At 41.5% G+C, this 22,254-nt stretch overlaps 2 protein-coding genes across 2 annotated transcripts in view; one reads left to right on the forward strand and one right to left on the reverse strand.

Moving 5' to 3' along the window:
- BBOF1 (basal body orientation factor 1) overlaps nucleotides 1-5,531 on the forward strand; it is a 40,812-nt gene extending 35,281 nt beyond the window's left edge. Inside the window, exon 12 of the mRNA XM_064571348.1 lies at nucleotides 4,496-5,531. Coding sequence (XP_064427418.1) covers nucleotides 4,496-4,507 — 12 coding nt within the window. The 3' untranslated portion in view covers nucleotides 4,508-5,531. The remainder of the gene's footprint in view (nucleotides 1-4,495) is intronic.
- On the reverse strand, nucleotides 82-21,991 carry ALDH6A1 (aldehyde dehydrogenase 6 family member A1). Its single transcript, XM_045901201.3, has 12 exons — nucleotides 21,818-21,991; nucleotides 13,628-13,684; nucleotides 11,884-11,958; nucleotides 11,545-11,706; nucleotides 11,239-11,317; nucleotides 10,522-10,824; nucleotides 8,944-9,065; nucleotides 6,979-7,168; nucleotides 6,590-6,771; nucleotides 4,996-5,175; nucleotides 4,625-4,723; nucleotides 82-2,117 (listed from the first exon to the last, which is right to left on the reverse strand). Exons 1-12 carry the CDS (start codon nucleotides 21,866-21,868, stop codon nucleotides 2,013-2,015), a joined length of 1,605 nt encoding a protein of 534 aa, XP_045757157.1. The 5' UTR covers nucleotides 21,869-21,991; the 3' UTR covers nucleotides 82-2,012.
- Between the last annotated feature and the right edge of the window lie 263 nt (nucleotides 21,992-22,254).

The following is a 22,254-nucleotide window of genomic DNA, read 5'->3' on the forward strand; positions in this document are numbered from 1 at the left end:
GCTACTAGTGTGTATATAACTGCAGATTTTTTTCCATCTAAGAAACAAGAAACTCATTCTAAGTAGCAAGTAGCTAGCCAAATGAGTTGATTCCAATTAGAGCAACACAATTCTGATGAGTCAGTATTTTTTTTTTTTTTAAAGATTTATTTATTTGACAGAGAGAGATAGCGAGAGAAGGAACACAAGCAGGGGGAGTGGGAGAGGGAGAAGCAGGCTTCCCGCGGCGCAGGGAGCCCGACGTGGGGCTCGATCCCAGGACCCTGGGATCATGACCTGAGCCGAAGGCAGACGCTTAACGACTGAGCCACCCAGGCGCCCTGATGAGTCAGTATTTTTAAAAAAGTGATTTCCCTTAAATATAAGGAAAACTTAGGAATCTCTGGGATTATATTTAATTCCACTTGGAATTTAGACAATATGACCTTTCATTCAACCCAGCCTGTAGTTGTTGGATTGGATTAAATATCACTACCAGTTGCCAGCGGTGATAAGTAGAGATAAAACAAGGGGTATTCTATTACCAAATTAAACATTTTTACTGCCTCATGTCTAGGAAGAAAAACAAAAAAACAAAAAAACCACCCCAAAACCCACAAAACCCACTAGGGTCATAAATGTATAAGTTCCAGTCACCTTAAATGAAGATTCTGACATTCTATCTAGTAGTGGTAGTAATAAGCTTAAAATCCACAGAATGCACAAATGTTTTCAAAGTTTTTACAATCCTTAATTCACCAAATCACTGCCACGGGGCAGATTAACATTATCCAAGTGACTAATGAGGAAGCAGAAAAATAAATGACCTATGTCATCTGGCTGAGGACCAGAGATTATTCTCTTAGAGCCAGCAGCCTTCTCCTAGTTCACTGGGTAAAAACTGTATCAGAAAAAATTGATTCAACTGGGAATCTTTTTTTTAGCTCATCAATTTCTGTTCTGACTTAAAGTTTAGCTATATCAAAAGAAACAAAAAGCATAAAGACACTTGAATTAATGGTAGCAAAAGAATCTGTCAAAGCATTTCTTTTTTACTATTTCATGTCATGAAGAGCCTTGAAATTTCTTAGGCCCCAGGCAATTACTCTACATTAAGAGTTCTTTCATTAAAAATGATCACTAATGAGAAATGCAGGCAAGAAGAAAGAACAACATAAAAAATTCGGCAAGTAATATCTAGCTATACTTACTTAAGGCAAGAGTCCTGCACACTTTCATGGCTAGAATACCCCTTGATCTCTGGGCCTAAAAAACTTTTGAAATAGCTTTCTTAAACAAACTCCATTTGCATCTGAATTAATGACTGAAACATTAAGGACTGTTGAAGCCAAATCTGAAATTTAACACTTGGTAAACACAACAAAAAGTTGATTTATCCAGTGCGTACTGAGGTATCCTTGAGAAGTGATTTTAAGCAGGAACAGTGACAATGATAGAATTAGTGGTCATGAATCACTAGGACAAAGTGCCATTCAGCAGAAAAGAAAGCAGTTGTCACAACTGTAGGAAAATAGAAATGGATTATGTCCTGCGTAGTGTGGGATAAATGAGAGGCTCAAGAAAGCTTGGCAGAGGGGTCTCCCCCACTGCCATTTATATAGGACTGTGTTTGAGGATCAACCAAAGGGTGAATTATTTCTGTTCTATTTCCCCATCCAAGAGGTCCTCTTCTAGTTATTGGAAGATCTTTACATACACTAATCTTCCCTTTAAGTCATCAGAAAAGGGGAGAACTTCTAGAAAATAGGTCTCTGTTCTCATTCCATGTAAGCATTTCACAGGAAAAACAGTTACCTCAAAAACTGAAGTAAGAAGAGCAAGTGAAAATCTGGTTTCAGAGTTACACTAGGAATCTTCCTAGAGCAACTTTGCAGGGGCTAGTGGTCTTGAGAAAGATTTTAGTTACCAGGTATTCCAGTCCTAGGGTTCTGATTTGAGCAAAGTTGGCAAATGAAGTTGGTCAAGAATACAGAGATTACTCAGGGTGGACTGAGTCTAGAACAGACTTGTTTCTAACGGCCCATGGTAGGCATGACTACAGCAGGTGAGGAAAGAGTAGCATCTTCTTCTTTCCACTGAGAAGTGATGGTCTTTAGCTGTGTGTAGAAGTGGATGCCCTAAAGAGAACAAAGGGGAAAAAAAAATAGAGTTAGCATATATTCCTGAGGGTTTCATGATTTCTCTTTCAATCAACTTTTGAAGGAGGTGGTATGAAGTGCTACTCATGTTCCCACTTGAGGAATTGGTGCAACCAAAGTTCAACCTATTGTTCATAAGGTATATGATCTATTTAAAACATTTAGCATAATACCTCCCACATGGTAAATAGTCAAACCTTAGCTATCATTATGTTGAAACTAGTCAAGAGGATCTAAATGGAAAAACGGAACAATGTAATCTGTTAAACTTGCAGTTCATTCTTTTCCTAGGGCTGAATATCTGTGCTCTGAGGTCTTGGGACATGGCTCAAATCCTGCCTCTCCTCCTTATTGACTGCCATGTAACTTTGGGCCTTATCTGTGACCTACTGCCCAGCACAGCATTGCTGTGAGGGGAAAATAAAATGACCTACAAATATCCTAGCAAAGTAAATGTTACTCAGTAATTGTTAGTTTTTCTCTCCTTCCTGAGAAGAAGAAAAAGGCACAAAGGGATGAGATACATCTTAGGCCGTTTCTGACAACTGTCAGTGATAAATAGCTCTATACTGATGTAGCAAAATCCATAATATCATACAAATCTAAAGTAAAATGTCTGATATTATACACAATCACTTCTAAATCACCTATAATGTGAACCAAAAAAATTCAGCATATTTAAAACTTTATATATACCGTTTATTTTGTAAGAATAGGCTTGAGCAAAAAAGAATAGACTGTTAAGATCTAACACAAAAAACACTAACAAGCTAGGGGCGCCTGGGTAGCTCAGTCAGTTAAGCATCTGACTCTTTGTTTTGGCTCAGATCATGATATCAGGGTTGCGAGATCGAGCCCTGTGTGGGGCCCTGTGCTCAGCGAAGAGTCTGCTTGTCCCTCTCCCTACCCTCTGCTCCTCCCCAATTCCTCTCAAATAAATAAATAAATAAATAAATAAATAAATAAATAAATAAATAAAATCTTAAAAAAAAATACTACCAAGCTAGGAAGATACTGTTAGGAAAAAAAAAACAACTAGCTTGATTAAGATACTCTTTTAGAATTATTTGACAACACCTGGGTCATGTTAAAATATTGAAAAAACTTGAGAAATTTTTATCTACTTTCAAGTCTTCTTTCCAGGATGCAAAATAGCAATTTGACTACCTAAGAATTTAAGACTTCAAACTGTATATGGAGTCAGTCTTTTCCTTCAAGAAACCTCACTTACCAGGATGACTAACAGTAATTAAACCAAGACAGGGGAGAAAAAAAGAGTTTTACTCTGCTTCTCTCAAAAGAAATTTTTGCTAATAGCATCAAACTAGTCAATTCTACAAAACCTGTGACTAATGCACAAACTGAATAAGCTGCCTCTAAATAACCAAAATGTCTTCTTAACCAGTTGGTCATACTGTTACATTCTGCTGTGTGATGCACACTGTTAATTTTTTTATTGAACTATAAAAGAGACCTGTATAGGAAACATGTAATTTAATTACTGAAGGTTCCAAAATGGTTGTATCACTTTGGGGCTACAAAGAAGTTCCATTAGCCATTTGTTCAATACATATTTGGACACTTGCTCTGCGCCAGGTACTGTGATTAAGAAGTAAATAATAATTATGGTGTGATGAAGACTTCTTATCATGGCTTACACAGCCCGACAGGACTTTCCCTGCTTACCTCTCCAAACTCATCTCTTACCACTCTCCTTCTCATTCATTCTCTGTGCCCCAGCCCATTTCTGCTACTATTTGAACCTGCTATGCCTCTTCCTGCCTTAGGAAATATGTATCTGCTGAAGGATGTGGTAATAGTGATGATTTAATCTTACTAACCTTACGAATTATAGGTACTATTGTTATTCTCATTTTATAGATAAGAAACTTGAGACACAGGGTATTGCCCAACCTCACAGTTGATAACTGGATGAGCTGGAATTTGAAACCAGGCCATTCAGTTCCAGATCTGCTTTATTTTCCTCGTTCAGTGATGTATTTTTAGTGCCCAGAATAGAGTTTGGTACAAAGAAGATGCTCAGTAAAAATTTTGTAAGTGAATAACTTATAGGAGAAGAATGTGCAATGGGAACACACGAGAGCATACCCAACCCAGCACTGAGGAAGCGGGGGGAGGAGTCAGAGGTGATTTTCTGGAGGAGTCCATGCTTTAAACTTAGATGATTAAGAGTTAGATGAAAGAAGGGAGGCAGGAGGAGAGGATCTCAGGCAGAGGAAAGGATATACATGAAGGCTTAGATTTCCTCATGCTCTTTCCCCAAAACTTTGCTGCCTTGAGTTATTCAGGAAGGAGCAGCTTTGGCAAAATTTTGTTACCTTTTAAATCTTTTCTAGGGGACCTCCTGACAAGTGCTGCTGAACACGCCCCACAAAAGCTACTGGCAGGCCCTTCCTTGCAGAATCCTTGTTCCTGAGTATGTTCAAGAAACTTTCTTAGAGGAAAAAATGTTTTCTTACAGTTACCTGTTTGCCATAGAAATTGGTGTCTCCCCTGAAGGAAGATCGCGAGCCGGTGAATGAGAACATTGGCAAAGGCACTGGAATAGGGACATTCACCCCCACCTAAAGCAGAACAAATCCACATCCAGTAAAAGAAAAGGACTCAAACAAAGGAACTCGCCATCTAGAAGCACAAATGCCTGACATCACAGAGACCAGTTTTAAATACCCCAACTTCTACCCCATCCTGCATCCCATGCATGAACTTTGATTCCTAAGGAAGAAATGGGGCATCATGGGAAATGAGAGGGGCAGCGACTGATCACTTTACCATCTCCCTTAGATAGGAAACAGTACATGGCTACAAGAATCTCCTAAAAATCCTGTTCACAAACCTGTCCAACGTCCACCAGGTGGGAATATTTCCGAGCGGTGGCTCCATTCGTGGTGAAGATAGCAGTTCCGTTTCCATATGGATTGTCATTTACGATCTTGATGGCTTCATCCAAAGTGTCTGTCTCCAGAACCACAAGAACTGGACCAAAAATCTCCTCTTTGTAACAGGTCATAGTTGGCTGCCAGGAGTGATGCATCCAGAAAAGAAGTCAGTACTTGATGCTTATCTGGTACTTTATTACCCACTGTTTACATGGACAGCTTTCTTGTTAGGAACCTCTCTTCATTTTAAACCACCTTTAAAAAAAAAAGTCCTTTCCTGCTGTGTTCCATCTTCCAAGCTGCCAATCATATAAACAACTTGAAACTCCTATTAACAACAATTACACTCCTGTCTTTTAAGCCCTGTAGTTTTAGATTCCATGACCCATCACTAGTTTCCTCTTTTATACCTGCATAACCTGTTTATACAATTGTTATGTTACTGAAAGTTACATGAAAATTCATTTTTTATAAATCAAATATATGTTGAAAACACCGCAGGAGTGTGTTTCTGTTTAAAGAAAAACCTGTGCTAAGTTTTCTGTAACATAAACAATTCATTCTCATTCACTCCTTTGCCTCCGAAACGAGTCTGTACAATTACATTTTGATATCAGGTCACATTAAACATTCAAAACATCCTTCTCCACTGCAGCTAGTCAGCTGTGTTTGTTGCTAATAAGTGGATTTTCCCCCTATGGTTCTGTGACTAGAGATTTCATAATTTCTACTACACTACATTCAACTCTTAATTATTCAGGATTATAGTAGGATTAGTGGGGACATATGAATTTCAAAAAAAGCCTCCTAACCTCAATTTAGTCATTAATTTTAGCTGAGAGACTTGCAGAGTTTCGATAAATAAAAGTTGAGACAGCAATTCTTTTTCTTTTGTATCTTTCTGGTGAAGATGCAGCACAGAGTAGCTACTCAATAAATACTGAGTGGTTGAGAGATTGATGGAGACACTGCAATAGCTACAAGCTGGACAACAAGGAGTGGGAAGACAAAAACTAACATTAAATACGTAAGGAACAAATGTAAGATAGGGTTAGCAAAATATGGCCTATGGGCTGAATGTGGCTTGCTGTTTGTTTTTGCACAGCTCACCAGCTAAGAATGGTTTCTGTGTTTTTTAAATGGCTGCAAAAGAAATCAATCATGACGTGAAAAATGATTTGAAATTAAAATTCCATTGTCCATAAATAAAGGTTTATTGGAACACAGCCACACAATGTTAACGTGCTTTCGCACTAAAACGTCAAGAGTGAATAGTTGTGACAGAGACTGTATATCCTTGCAAAGCCAAAAATATTTACTATCTAGCCTTTTATGGAAAGTTTGCCAGCTGCTGGTATAGTGGAAGGAGGCTGGGAGTCAGGATAGGATACTCATTCAGACTGTAGATAATATAACTGAGGAATCCTGGCAAGAGCCGAGGTCTCAGTTAATTAAATGTCTTCATTTATAAATTGGAAGGATGAGATTCCATAGCCTCTAAGGTGCCTTTAGTGCTCCTATTTGTGAAATAAATAATCCAGAGTTGTTCACCTTGACATTTGAGATGATGGTTGGTCCAACAAAGTTGCCATTTTCATAGCCTTTGACTTTAATTTTTCGACCATCAAGAAGGATAGAAGCTCCCTCCTTTGTTCCACTATCAATCAGATTACAAACTCGCTCTTTGGCCTGGGGGGTGATCAGAGGGCCAAGATCAGCTCCAGGTTGGTCTCCTGTAAAACAACACAAAAGTATTTAAGGTCTTCATTATAAATTATGACTGTTAACCAAAGATGAATCCAAATGGCAAGTACAGCATAAAGAGAGGCAATGGTTAAAGAGTAGACGTGATTACTCCCATTAGTCAAGGCCAATGCTAAAACCAAGGACTCAGTGCCACAGATGCAAAGTCTAAAGGAGCAAGGCAGATAACAGATTACCCGCATTGACTCTCAGGTTTTTGGCACGCTCCACCAGCTCTGGCAGCCACTTCTTAGCTTCTCCCACAAGGATTGCTGTGGAAAGAGCCATGCAGCGCTGACCAGCAGCTCCAAATGCTGCCCCAACCAGCTGGTTCAGGGTGTTTTCCTTATTGGCATCTGGCATGACTACCCCATGGTTCTTGGCTCCCTAAGGAAATACAGAAAGTACATGAATCTTCCTTGGCAAAATATAATTAGGCTAAGAAATTAAGTGAAGAATCTGAGATTTCAAATGAGAATTTAAGAATAGGGAGAATTTACCCTTTATTTAAAGCTTTGAGGTTAGATTTATTATCATTTTGATACTGCTGAAGTCATGGTAGCATAGAGTCTCCAGGTTACTTTTTTTCCTACTTTCTTAGCTGATAAGCTGATATGTGTTTATTTAGATCAAAACCATTACCAAAAAACAAAACAAAACAAAACCTTCAGCCATATCACATTCAGTTAAACTGACAGGCTAAATACTGCATTGGGGAACCAAGAACTCCTCTTTCCTAAGTTAGACAGGAAACAGTCTTTTGTCTGCTGGGACTTCCAATTATATGAATAGCAATGTAAACAAGGAGCTGCCAGTAATAATGCCAGTGGCTAGCTGTAAGGCAAACTAGGTGGACCTCTTGATACACCATTTCTGGAAAGAGGTTCCCCAGATTGGCTTGCTTCTAGATACAGAGCCTCATGATACACAGCTATGTAGGATAACATGGTCATTTCCATACATAGGTTTCCAGATACAGCAGTCCCCCCTTATCCATGGTTTCACTTTCCACAGTTTCAGTCACCTGAGGTCAACTGAGGTCCAGAAGCAAATGATCCTCCTAGAGCTATGTCACAATACCCACGCCATTCACCTCACTTCATCTCATAATGTAGGCATTTTATCATCTCACATCATCACCATCATCAGAAGGGTGAGTAAAGTATAAGATACTTTGAAAGAGAGGCCGTATTATTACAGTGTATTGTTAAAATTGTTCTATTTTATTGTTAGTTATTATTCTCTTACTGTGCCTAATTTATAAATTAAAATTTATCTAGGTATGTATGTATAGGAAAAATATAGTATACATGGAGTTTATTACTATCCAGATGCAGGGATCCACTGGGGGTCTTGAAACGCATCCCCCACAGATGAAGAGGGACTACAACTATAAGGGAGTGCATGGATAGATACCATGTCTGCTACTTAATTTTATCCCATTACACATAGTATATTGTTAGACATAGAATACACTCAATAAATATGTAGTGAACTGGGAGGGACTTAAGTCAAATTGGCCAAAAGACATTCAGGCACAAAAAGAAGTAAGTAGGCGTATCAGGAATAGTTTCCAAGCTTGTGCATAGGTGGCTCTCCTTTCTGCAACGGTAACCAAAGGGTGAGAAAGTGGCAACTGGACTTTATATTTAGTATCAAAGAATTACTATGTATTCGGCAAGGAGCTAGTAAGAGAACAGCAAAACTATGCAACCAAGTAAACTGCACTCACATACAGGGATATCTGGCTCTTTCCAGTACCTTAAATAGCTTGGACTCTTAGGAAAAGCATATCTTACATTATAGTAGTTAGGATATGCGTTGAAAGGAAGGAAGGATAAAGGGCTACAAAGCATGGTATGAAGAAAGATACAGGGCCAGAATCAGAATCCAGCTGTTACTGCTAAAGCCCAAAGAATCTGAATAACATTCTTAGGGAGAAAGGTGCCCTTTGTCATCAAGATTAGGTGTATAAGATAAAAAGGTAATTAAAGTGACTTAGGATAAAACTCATCACAAGGTTCATGGCTAAAGGGAAGACATTCAGGATGAAATGGAAATAAAGACATTAGAGTGGGATAGTAGCCCCTCTGCTGAAGGGCTGTTTGTAGGTAGTTTTCATACATAAAACAGATTTAGGGGGAAAAGGAATAGGAAGTCACCATATTGGCTTGAACTCTCTTGCCATGTCTTGACCCTCTCTCGAAGATGTACTCTCCTGCCTGGTTGGATCCCACAAAGCTGATTGCTTTGATATCCGGATGATCACAAATGAAGTTTACAGCTTTAAGAAGAAAAGAGATATTACCACAAAGGAACAAGTGGCTATGGGCTTCTCAACATGGCAAATTTCCCCTTTCCTGCTCTTGTGAATGAGAAGTTTCCATACTTTTATTTTTCTATCCTGGATTCCCATTTTGAAGTTCTTTCCATCTCTTAAATTCTTTTTTTTTTTTTTTTTAAGATTTTTCATTTATTTATTTTATTTGAGAGAGAGTCTGTGCACATGCGGATGCATGCACATGAGTGGGTGGGGGAGGGTAGAAGAAGAGGGAGAGGGAGGGGAAGAACCCCAAGGAGACTTCCTGCTGAGCATGGAGCCCAATAGAGGACTCTATCTCATGACTCTGAGATCATGACCTGAACCAAAACCAAGGGGTGGGGGATGGGGGGCCGCCCTGGTGGCGCAGTTAAGCCTCCAACTCTTGGTTTTGGCTCAGGTTGTGACCTCAGGGTTGTGAGATCAAGCCTGGCTCAACCACCAGGCTCTGCGCCAGCATGGAGTCTGCTTGAAATTCTCTCTCCCTCTCCCTCTGCCCCTCCTGCTCGCACTTGCTCTCTCTCTCCTCTCTCTCTAATAACACATCTTTAAAAACAAAAAAAATCCCAACAGTCGGGCTCCTAACTGACTGAGCCACCCAGACACCTCTGTCTCTTCAATTCTTTAAACTACTAATTATTATTTGGCTCTTCCATTTCATTATTTTTCTCATTTGCTATTTCTACTTCTAATTCCAAAGGCTACAACTCCTGTTTTCCTCCAAAATAGCAGCCTTTTAATACTCAACTCTTCCTTTTATCCTTTAAGAATGTGATATTTCCTTAACTGTCACTGTATACTAGGACTCTCAAATACTATTGTGCCCTCATGTGAACAGCAATATAGCATAGTATTTAAAAGTAAAAACCAGAGTCAGCCTTCCTGGGTACTGACATTCTGGCTGTGATAGTTTCTAGCTGTGTGACTGGGCATATTACTTAATTTCATTATGCTTCAGTTTTCTTATCTGTAAAATGGAAAAACAACAGTACTCACCTTGAGGGAATGTTATAAAGATTAAATGAGAGAATATTTGAAAGGCACTAGAAACAGTGCCTGAAACACAGAAGTGCTTTTTAAGTGTTAGCTATTACTATGTGAATTAGAATGTCTTCAGTCTCTCTGAGATCTATAAATTCTCTCAGTACTGAAGAGAAAACTTTCTCTTTTATCTGTGCCTTACCCTAATCTATACTCTTTGTCTCAATGTATTCTGTAGGGCAAGAAGCATTGCTACTCTGCAGTTAATTACCTTAGCACACAGAGATGTATCAACAAACATTACCTTCAAAATGGACATTACTATTAGTAAATCCCTTCCTCCCGAGATTCCTCATCCTAAAACCACTCAACCTTCACCACTCAACACCTTTATTTTTTTGGTGGCCAGATTAAGTGCCATGTACAGAAGGGCAGTTACCTTCATGTTGTCCATGGAGGATATTCAGTGTTCCATCTGGGGCACCAGAGTCCTGGAGCAACTTAGCAAGAAGCATGCTTGCTCCAGGAACTCGCTCTGATGGTTTCAGTACGAAGGTATTTCCACACACCATGGCCATGGGAAACATCCAAAGGGGGATCATGGCAGGAAAGTTGAATGGAGCAATGCCTGCACATACCCCCAGAGGCAGACGGTAGGAATAAAGGTCCATATCTTTGGTGATGGATGGCATGGTCTCTCCCAGCATGAGGGACGTCACACTGCAGGCATGCTCAACCACCTCTGGAACAGAGAAGTAGTCAGACCACCAGCTCTCCACTGTGAACTACTCAGCTGTGTCATGCTCTAGTCATTCCTGAGGCTAGAGAATGGCTCAGGCCAATGACAGAGGGAAGAAACACTGACTTGCCCTTCCACATGAAGGAGATGGGCAAAATGAGATTCTCCAAATGGGGAAAAAAGACAGTGATATGCATATACCTACTGGAAGATCAAGTAAAATAAATGAAGTAAATTGATCTCCTACATACCTGAGAAGTATTGCCATTTTCCACAAGTATTAAAAAAGATATCATGGGGTAGCAAAATCTACATAGAGGAAGAAGTAACCTCCCATTCTGAGATCTTTGCCTCCCATCTTTCTTTGCTCCTTCCCAAAGGGTTCCTGAACTTCCCTAAGAGGAACCCCCAGCTTACGAAGGCCTCGGAATATGTCTCCTTCAGCATCAGCGAGGGTCTTCCCTTGTTCCAGCGTGATTAGCTTGGCAATTTCTTTCTAGAGAAAAAAACACACAAATAGAAACCAATGCAAGGATGTGCCTCCTTGTAGTTCTTAGGTAGCCAAGGAAGAACAAAACTGGGGGAGAGGTAGTACAAGGGAGAAAGCCATGATTTGTGTCTTTCTGGATTGTAGAGTTATGGAGGGCAGCTGAAAGGGCTTCTGTGGGTGTGACAAGTATCCTAGGCAACAGTCTGGAAAATGATACCATTCTGATTTCTTACCAAGTTTTCTTTAATGAGTTGTTGATAGCGGAGCAGAACCTGCTGGCGGCTTAACACTGAGGTATCTGCCCATGCAGGAAAAGCACGTTTGCAGGAAGCAACAGCTGCATCCATTTCAGCCTTGGTGGCCTGAGGAACCCGACCAATGACCTCATTGGTGGCCTGATAGGAAAAAGCAGCACATCACACCTTTGCCCCTGCTCTACCTTCTCCATTTTTCATCTAGTCACAGAAGCAGCACTCTGTACTTCACATGACAGACAGCCAGGTCCCTCATTTCCCACCACAGTCCCAGAATTCTAGGCTAGCCAGCTTAAGTCCCAAAGCAGCTTTGCTTACTGGGTTGTGGATGTCAGTCCATTTGTCACTTTTGGATTCAACAAATTTCCCATCAATGAAGAGCTTTACAGTTGGCTGGAAAAGAAAAACCCCACAAAACTTTGTATCAGTTAATTGCTTCTCTCCCTTTCACAAAGAGGAAGGAATTCAGGGTTGATTAGTGAATCTTCTGTTCTCTAGAAATGTTACCACTGGAAAGAGATACACAATGTACTTGTCTATAGTGTATATTAAGATGTGGCTGAGCCTCTCAATACTATCATCTCTCTGAGAAAGGAAAATTCCCTGCTATCACAGTGTGGAACTTTATGTCACTTTGAAGTTTTTTTTTTTTTTTTAAAGATTTTATTTATTTATTTGAGAGAGAGAGAATGAGAGACAGAGAGCATGAGAGGGAGGAAGGTCAGAGGGAGAAGCAGACTCCCCGCCGAGCAGGGAGCCCGATGCGGGACTCGATCCCGGGACTCCAGGATCATGACCTGAGCCGAAGGCAGTCGCTTAACCGACTGAGCCACCCAGGTGCCCCTCACTTTGAAGTTTATACTAAAGAAGTAGCAGCTTCTATGTTAACAAAGATTAGCTAGTATGACTTGTTGCCCAGCTGACTTTCTGTCACGTCACCATGAGCATGTACTACCTTTATGATCAAAAGATTTTTTTTAAAAACAGTTTTGTCTGTGTGTAGTTCTTCTGAGAAGTAGCTTGCTTACATTAAATTTCCAGAGGGGGCTGTGGACCAAAAAAGGTGAAGGACTACTGTGTTACAGTGGGTGCTTCTAAATAAAAAGGATTTTGAGCCCCTATCCTTATTTATTAGATTTTAGGTACTGCAAATGGCTGACAGTTCTATAAGAACAATTTTTAAAGATTGTGAAGAAGAGGACAACTATCTGGCAGGATCAATAAAACCCCTAGAAGCCATGAAAATGTCTGTATTTTTTGACAGAGTGATCTTACCTCAGAAGGGAAATAATCTAAAAGAAGGAAGAAACTATATAAGTAAATGTTTGCTTTATAATATTGAAAAACTGAATCAATCTAGGTGTTATATGGGAACACTTTTAGTTAATTCTGGCTATATATACTTGATAGAATATTATGCAGCCATTAAAATGATAACTATAGGGGCGCCTGGGTGGCTCAGTCGGTTAAGCGTCTGTCTTTGGCTCAGGTCATGATCCCAGGGTCCTGGGATTGAGCCCTGAGTCAGGCTCCCTGCTCAGCAGAGAGCCTGCTTCTCCCTCTCTCTCTGCCTGCCGCTCTGCCTACTTGTGCTCTCTAGTTCTCTGTCAAATAAATAAATAAAATCTTTAAATAAAAAAAATCATAACTATAAAGAGCATTTTGCAATACTGAAAATGTTTATGACATATAATAAACATAATATTAGATAAGAAAGCCAAGATAGAAAATTTCATGTATATTCTGATCACGATTATGTTAAGAAGGTAAGTGGGAGGGGCGCCTGGGTGGCTCAGATGGTTAAGCGACTGCCTTCGGCTCAGGTCACGATCCTGGAGTCCCGGGATCGAGTCCCGCATCGGGCTCCCTGCTCGGCAGGGAGTCTGCTTCTCCCTCTGACCCTCCCCCCTCTCATGTGCTTGCTCTCTCTCATTCTCTCTCTCTCAAATAAATAAATAAAATCTTTAAAAAAAAAAAAAAAAAGAAGAAGGTAAGTGGGAATACCCCCAAATTATACTGTATTCCTTCTCAGAAGTCCAACTTTAGTGCCAAATAAACTTACCACTGAAGAAGAGAAGGAGGATGCTGGATACCAAGTGGAATTCACCTTGGAAGAGACCTATGAAGTAAAAGAACGATTATTTTGGTAAATGAGAGCAGAACATTATTAAAAACTTAGCAAATGGCTACCATATACTTAACATTACACTAGTTACTGTGGGTATATGGAAAAGGACTCAGTGTTTGCTCTTAAGGGTCATATAGTCTTTAAAGAGAAAAGATATCAGACTATGAGGTACAGCAAACTATGAGAAAATAAGAAACCATAATGATCATGTCCTCAATTTCCAGGACAGTCCTAATTTTAAAATATTTTTTTTTATTAGACCATATTTTTCTAATTTTTGGCCTGGAAAATGGTAGTCCACAAATCTTAACAATATGAAAACTCTTAGATGGCATCTAACACAATAGGTGTCAAATGTCAGATAGTATATAACCAAGTGTCAAATGTAAGTATAAGATGCCCATATAAATACTTGAACACAAATGCTCATAGCAGCTTTGTAATAGTCCCAAACTTCGCCACAACCCAAATGTCCACCATTGGATGGGCTGCATAGGGAAACTAATGAGGTATAATCCATACACTGTAACAGTACTCAGCAATGAAAAGGAACTATTATACATGCAATAACAGGGATAACTACAACAATTATACTGGGTGAAAGAAGTCAGACATAAAAACTACACACACACACAAATAAATAAATAAATACATAAACCGTACACACTGTATGATTCCATTTATATAAAACTAGAAAATGCCAACAAATCCATAGGGTTAGAAAGCGGATCAGTGGTTGCCTGGGGATGGTGGTGGAAGTGCAGAAGATGGGGTAAGAGGGAACATTTTGGGGTGATGGATATGTCCCCTATCTTGATTGTGATGATGTTTTCACAGGTGTATACAAATATAAAACTTATCAAATGGTGTACTTTAAATATGTACAGTTTATGTCAATTTTATTTCGAGAAAGCTGTTTAAAAATGCCACATGTAGGAAAAGAATGTGTTGTACAGGTAACATTTAATAGGATATAATCAGCAAGTTGGGGGGGAGGGGTCAGTTACAATAAAAAACTCCTCATTTGTATATATGCTATGGAAGTTGATTTAAGAAATATTCAAGTCAAAGTGAGAAAACTGAAGCACTTGGAATGGGATATAAAGGAAACCGTAATCTAATAATCTTTTATCTTGTCTGAAGACAGGCATGTTAACCAAAGGGTTTAGGGCTACCTGAAGTGCAAGAATTTGTGTTCCTGCAGTACTGTCCAGGGGAAAGGATGCAGGTCCTTTGGGCCAGCAGACAATTCTTCCAAATGCCTCATCTACTTCCTCACCCATTCCCCACAAAAACTATTTCAAACTAAACACTCTTGGGGAGTCCACCATGTCTTATTTATAGCCATATTCCCAATACCACCATGGTACCTGGTACATAGCAGGTGTCTAACAAATATCTATAGAACAAATGAAAGGTCCACTGGGTGGCTGACTGCCCCCACCCCAGACTAGGTTAGCAGCTAGTACTTGCCCTGTCAGGTTTATCTGTCCATGTTGTAACTGCCTGGGTACTTGTCTGTTGCCCAAAAGACTGAAGTTCCACGAAGGTAGGTGCTCCATCTGTCTTGTTCCCCTATTCTACAGTTATTGTGATCAATGCTGTCCAGATATGGAAAACAGTAAGTTGTGGGTGCTCGTTCAGCGTTACTCTTATATTTTATACTTTTTGCTCTCTCTCCTTGCTAGTTCAAAACTTCTCTTATCTCCTTGCTATTCTCTCACATCTCCTTGCTTATCTCTATCTCCCTGCTACTTATTTGCTCTTACTCCTTGCTATTTCAAAGCTTCATCTCACTCCTTGCTATTTCAAAATGTACTCTCTTAAAACTTCCAGACCTGCTGCTTCCCCTCTCACTCTCAAGAGCTGACCTTTGTTATTACTACTTCATAGGGAACAGAAGCCATCAGATGAGAACTTCAACTTCTTACTAGCAAATCTACAAAACTGACCTATACCTATCCTTTTTTCCTCCCTTCCTCTTGTAAGGAAGCAATTAGCTAGCAAGCTCCATGGGGACTAAGTGGCTGGGAGACAGAAGTGCACAACTAGCGTCTGTGGACTGACTGACGAGGTTCCTGTCCTCCAACTGCAGGCTATCTCTGTGCCTGTGGTCTAAAGCCCACCTTGCCTGCTACCCCAGACACTTCCAATTACCCTTTCTTTCCTGAAACTTAAACCTCTCTCCATCCAATAGCAAGGATTCTCTTTGCTAATTACCTTATTTCCTCATTTCCCACTAACTCTTCAGTCCACTCCAAACTTCATGACTAAACACCAGTGACTTCCTACATCCCATGGGTTCTTCCCAGTCCTCCTGTACTGGACTTTTTCACACCCTTTTCACTTGTCTTCAGGGATGTCCTGATATCTCTTCTGCCACTTCTCTGCCTTCTTTGCTGACTCATCCTCTGCTACCTGGCCACTAACTAAATTCCTCAAGGCCTGGTCCTAGGCCTTCTTTTCTTATTCTGCACATTCTCCTTGGATGATTTCATCAACTCCTGTGGCTTGATGGTCTAGATTCTGATGATGCCCAAATCTGTAGTTCTTAGCCAGCTCTTCCTTTTCAGATAATACCCACCTAACTGTCTTCACCACGCCTCTACATGGATGTTATTTAGGTGCACACTGAAAAAGCTGAACTCCTCACCTTTCTCGGAAGGGGGCCACTATTCACCTAGTTACCCAAGAAGAAACCTGAATGCCATCCCAACTCCTCCCTCTCTCTCTCTCCACAGTGAATCAAACAAATCCTGGCAATCTGTCCTCCTAGAAGTCCTTGGAACACAGCCCTTTTTCTCTGCCCCTCCTGCCATCACCACAGTCTCTATCATTGTTGTCTCTCACCTGGACTTCAATAAGTGTTTCCTAACATATCTCCCAGCCTCCAATCTTAAGCTTTCTGAATCTGGTTTCCTACCCCATAGCCAGAGGGGTTTTCTAAAACACCAATCTGGGCAGATTACTCCCTTGTTTAACCAACTGAGCCACCCAGGCGCCCCGATTACTCCCTTGTTTAAAAAGCTCCACTGGCTTTCCTCTGTTCTTAGATAAAGACTAATCTTGATGTTGCTTAGAAGACTTCACACAGCATCTTTACTTCTCTAGTTTCACAGCTGGCCACTTCCTCTTTGCTGTCTATGCTGTAGGCATTTAGAACATGTTTTGTGCTCTCTCTGCCTGTATACATGCTGCCCCTTCCTGCCTGGAATTGTTTCATCCCATTTGCTTGGCTCACTCCTACTCCTTAGCTCTCTATGTAGCCATCATTTTGGGTATTAGTGCAGGTCAGTTTTGTATGTTCGCTAGTAGGAAGTTGAGGAAGTTCTCAACTGATGGTTTCCATTGCCTCTGAAGTAGGAAAAACAAGGTGAACTTCTGAGAGTGATAAGGGAAGTAGCAGAGTCAGAAGCTTTTAAGTCACAATTCAAGTCTAGGCCCAGCACCAGATTATAGCGCTCATATGACACCTAAACTCCTCTATTTCTTATACCACACTGTGGAATAATAGTTTGTTTAATTATTAAATCTCTCTCCCCTTAGAGCACTAGATGGCTGTGTCCTCAGCCCCTGGCACCATTCCTGGAATAGAGTAAGCATTCAGTAGTATTTTTGCAGAATGAAAGAATGAGTACTCACCAAGCAATCATTTGGTATTAATTATGTTTCATGTATACTCTCTTACAGGGCAGAAAACGTACAGCTCAGCCAACATGAGCATTCTAGGCCACTTAGTTCTTAGTTTTATTTTTTCACTTGCACACAGTCTCCCTGCCGTTAAGAGGGCATAAAAGGCACTGCATCTGGCATAATAAAATATTAGCATATTGTTTTTGACAGGTTGGATCTCCTATCTTCATTTCCTAAGAAACACTCACTGTTGCTGAAGAAACTATCCTCCATCCAGTCACACCAAAATTCTTCCTCTCTAGATGTTTATTTCATACTTGCTAGTTCCTTTATCAGGCACTCCATTTTCCCTCTGGCTGAAGGTCTGCTAGTCTTGCAAAACTCAAGCCCGGAGCGAACTCCTTTTGGAATCTTTTCCTGAACTGAACAAGTTGAATTTGGGATAGTTTCCCTACAGCCCTGCAGTACTCTGTGCACTCCTACTGTTACCACTTACCATTTCATTATAATAGAGGAGCTTTCAGTGAGTGTTGTACTTCCTTCTCCTATCCCAAAGCCTGGGGACAGTGCAGTGCTTGACACAAAACGAGATACCAAGACTTAAGTCCCAAATTCTCAGCCCATCAGTCACCAGTTGGGAGACCTTGGATCACCTTAACTGTCAGGTCATTTACTTTATTATATTCATGAATTCCAATCTTCACAAATATTCTTAAAACTAGAAAGTGGTGGAGATGGAGGGGTGAGGGCGTGCCTGGGTGGCACAGTTGGTTGAGCAATCTACTCTTGGTTTTGGCTCAGGTCATGATCTCACAGTCGTGAGACTGAGCCCAGCATCAAGCTCCAAGCTCAGTGTGGAGTCCGCTTGAGATTCTCTCTCTCCCTCTGCCCCTCCCCCTGATCGTGCTCTCTCTCTCTCTGAAATAAATAAATCTTAAAAAAAAAAAGTGGTGGAGCTGGGAAAGAATGCAAGTATGATTGTAAACCCTGTACTCTTTTTTTTTTTTTAAAGATTTTTTATTTATTTATTTGAGAGAATGAGATAGAGCATGAGAGGGGGGAGGGTCAGAGGGAGAAGCAGACTCCCCGCTGAGCAGGGAGCCCGATGTGGGACTTGATCCCGGGACTCCAGAATCATGACCTGAGCCGAAGGCAGTCACCTAACCAACTGAGCCACCCAGGTGCCCAACCCTGTACTCTTTAAACCACATCACGGAGGCAAATCAAAGTGTCTTTAAGGCCGGTTTTCTTTTTTTTTTTAAGATTTTATTTATTAATTTGACAGAGAGAGAGATGGCGAGAGCAGGAACACAAGCAGGTGGAGTGGGAGAGGGAGAAGCAGGCTTCCCGCCGAGCAAGGAGCCCGATGTGGGACTCGATCCCAGGACCCTGGGATCATGACCTGAGCTGAAGGCAGACGCTTAACGACTGAGCCACCCAGGTGCCCCAAGGCTGGTTTTCTTATCTCTGAATGTGAGCGATAAACCCATTGTAAGTTGAAAATGCATTTAATATACCTAACCTACCAAACATTACCGCTTAGCCTAGCGTACTTTAAACTGTTTAGAACACTTACATTAGCCTACAGTTGGGCAAAATCATCTAACACAAAGACTACTTTATAATGAAGTGTTGAATAGCTAATGTAATTAACTGAATACTGTTCTGAAAGTGAAAAACAGAATGTTTGTATGGGTACAGAATGGTTATAAGTGTATCAGTTGTTTAACCTCGTGATCATGTGGCTGACAAGAGATGTGTGACTCCCTGCACCAGCCCGCGTCCCTCAAAAGGATCATACTGCATTTCACTGGGGGATGGGGGGCATAAAACTCAAAATTCCAAATACAAATACATATTGCTTTCACACCACCATGAAGTTAAAAAGTTGTTTTTTTTTTTTTTAAATGAAGTCAAAAAGTTTTAAGTTGAGCCATTGAACATCAAGGACCATATGTACTTAAAATTACTGAAAACGAACTCTTTCCTTTACAGATCCTTTGATGATCCTCTGAAATTCATGACTGTCAGAATCTAGACTACTTTTTTTTTTAAAGATTTTATTTATTTATTTGATGGAGAGAGAGAGACAGCAAGAGCGGGAACACAAGCAGGGGGAGTGGGAGAGGGAGAAGCAGGCTTCCCGCCGAGCAGGGAGCCCGATGCGAGATGTGGGGCTCGATCCCAGGACCCTGGGATCATGATCTGAGCCAAAGGCAGACGCTTAACGACTGAGCCACCCAAGTGCTCCTAGACTACTCTTTATCAAAGTTTCATGTTACAGTTACTCCTCTTTGGCTAAGGATTATTATTTCTGTTCTTTTCCAGATCAACTCAGAAGTTTCTTCAAATGAATCAGGAAATAGTGTGTGTTTCCACAATAAAATACATAGTAAGGAAGATTCCTCTCCTTGATTTAAAGGACAAAATACTTTCTTCCTTTTTTTTTTAAAGATAGGGAGAAGGTTGGGGAGAGGTGGGGAGTGGAAGAGAATCTTTAAGCAGGCTCTACCCCCAGCACAGAGCCTCCACCCCACAACCCCGAGCCAAAATGATTTGGACGTTTAACTGACTGAGCCACTCAGGCATCCCAGGGCAAAATACCTTCTTAAGGCTATCAGTGACTCACTGTGATGGTGGGGAGGCAAAGGAAAAAAGTCAATTTTAGTAAAAGATTTCAAGGATAAGTTGGTAAGGGAAATTATAGGGTAGAAATTTTATATCCCTATTACTAAAAAAAAAAAAAAAGGATACTAGAAAAATAGAACTAGGAGCACAGCAAGAAATAGTTGAATGAAGCCAGATTATCTGACAAATTCTTCCAGCCCATTCTCCATGCTGTCCCATTAAATAGCATTTAAACATGAACCTTTGCTGACTTTACTAAGAATCTTACAAATGTGTAAGTTTCTGCAGTAGAATTCACTGCAACCTGGTAAGTACTAATATTATCTAAAAGTCCATGGGGTGCCTGGGTGGCTCAGTCGTTGGGCGTCTGCCTTTGGCTCAGGTCATGATCCCAGGGTCCTTGGGATCGAGCCCCGCATCGGGCTCCCTGCTCCGCAGGAAGCCTGCTTCCCCCTCTCCCACCACCTCCCCCGCTTGTGTTCCCTCTCTCACTGTGTCTCTCTCTGTCAAATAAATAAAATCTTTAAAATATATATATAAATAAATAAAGTCCAGCAATATAGAGGAAGAAGTTCCCAGGATGGATGTAACAAGTAAGAAGGGCAATGTTGTTTCTTGTAGGTTGGAGAATGTTTCTGGCAGTAAATTTCCCCTTCTAAGTCCTTGCTAGGCTGTTAAAACTAGGGAAAGTCTGTGAACAGAGTTAGAAACCACAGGCCTCAGGCATGCAGGTCCTCTAGCTCTACCACCTCTCCTTAGGGTAGCTTCAGAAAGGACCCAATCCATGGGCCAGTGCTGAGGGTGTACTGATACACTAGGAGCTAACTTTGGGTTAGGAACTTGGAATTAACAATTCCTGTTTATTTTCTATCACCTGTTTTAGAGATGTCAATCACCTTTTCTTTTTTTAAAAAAGAGAATTATTATTTCTCTGTATGAGGTAGTTTTTTTTTTTTTTAAGATTTTATTTATTTGTCAGAGAGAGAGAGACTGAGCACAAGCAGGGGGAGCAGCATTTATGAGGGAGAAGCAGGCTCCCCGCTGAGCAGGGAGCCAGATGCGGCACTCGATCCCAGGACCCTGGGATCATGACTTGAGCTGAAGGCAGACGCTTAACTGAATGAGCCACCCAGGTGTCCCTCACCTCATTTTCTATCATTTTTTTTTTAAAGAGATGTTTAGTCCTTGGCATGTGCTTGGGACATACTGGTAGCACAACTATGTGTCCTTATTTACCACCAACATGAATACTGTAACTTTGCTAAAAGTCTAAGGTCTTGGCAAGAAAAGGAACAGTCTACAGCTTGTGGAAAATACAAAGAGCCACAGCTAGGGAAAACAGCTCAGAAAATAGCTGCTTTTGGGGAAAACCTGGTGTAAGCTTTCTAGAAGGAGATTCAAAGTTCATTCACTGACCCTCCCCCTCGTGTGCTTCCTTCCTTTACCATGGATTATGGACAGTGAAGTAGGGTGGGGGGAGGGGAACAATCTGGTAGCTCTGGACAGGAGAAAGAACTCTAACAAAGGTGACCAGAAAAGGGAATTTCTGGTGAGAGAGAGGGAATCACGGTTAGGGGACCACGAGAAGTGTGGGCAAGGGTGACGGACTCAGTGACTGACAGGGCTGGGGAGGGGACAGGGGGCCAGAGCCAGATAAGGAGAACCTCCCAGAGTAAAAGGGCAGCAGGCCAGGGGTGACAGTCCAGCATCCAACGAGGGCGGATAATAAGTGAGGGGAGGGATCGGGTCGCACGGGTCCGGTGGGAACAGGAAGGTTGGCGAAGAAGGGTTTTCTGGCTCAGAGAGTGGATGGAAAGGACGCAACTCCTAGCTTCGCGATCCCTCGGTACCACCCTCACTCGCCTGCAGGATCCGGGCTCGCACTGCCGCCGCTGCCACCACCGCCGCCGCCATGGTCCTCAGCCGCCTCTTGTCCTCCTCTACGTACCCCTACTGCGGGTGACTCCCCAGAAGCTCCACGGCCGCCAGGCCTAGCCCTCGCAATCCTGCCGCACCGCCTCATTGGCGGAGAAGACTATTTCCTCTACGCAGTCACTCGCCCTAACACCTGACTCCACCCCTCAGTCCCAGTCTTGGAGATATGCGATTGGTCAGAAGTGGAAGCGCCCTAGCCCCCTCCCACCTCCGCAAATTCTGTTGGCGGAGGAGGGCAGTCACCTTTGACTAGGGTACTCTGTATTGAGCACTCGGAGGAGACGCCCCCTAAACGGGAACCCGGATTGGCCACAGGGACGACCGCGGCCCACCCCCTCACCGAGGAAAGTAAATAAGACCCTTCA

Source organism: Mirounga angustirostris, unplaced genomic scaffold (assembly GCF_029215605.1).
Source record: "Mirounga angustirostris isolate CCGP_5_RB_7025 unplaced genomic scaffold, mMirAng1.0.hap1 SCAF_9, whole genome shotgun sequence".
Taxonomy (NCBI): domain Eukaryota; kingdom Metazoa; phylum Chordata; class Mammalia; order Carnivora; family Phocidae; genus Mirounga; species Mirounga angustirostris.

Coding starts and splice junctions, on each gene's coding strand:
- ALDH6A1 (XM_045901201.3), bottom strand. CDS start 21,868: ATGGCGGCGGCGGTGGTGGCAGCGGCGGCAGTGCGAGCCCGGATCCTG. Junction 11,959..13,627: donor CCTCCTTCTCTTCTTCAGTG/GTAAGTTTATTT, acceptor TTTCTTTTCCAG/CCAACTGTAAAGCTCTTCAT. Junction 2,118..4,624: donor CCAATTTCTATGGCAAACAG/GTAACTGTAAGA, acceptor TGTTCTCTTTAG/GGCATCCACTTCTACACACA.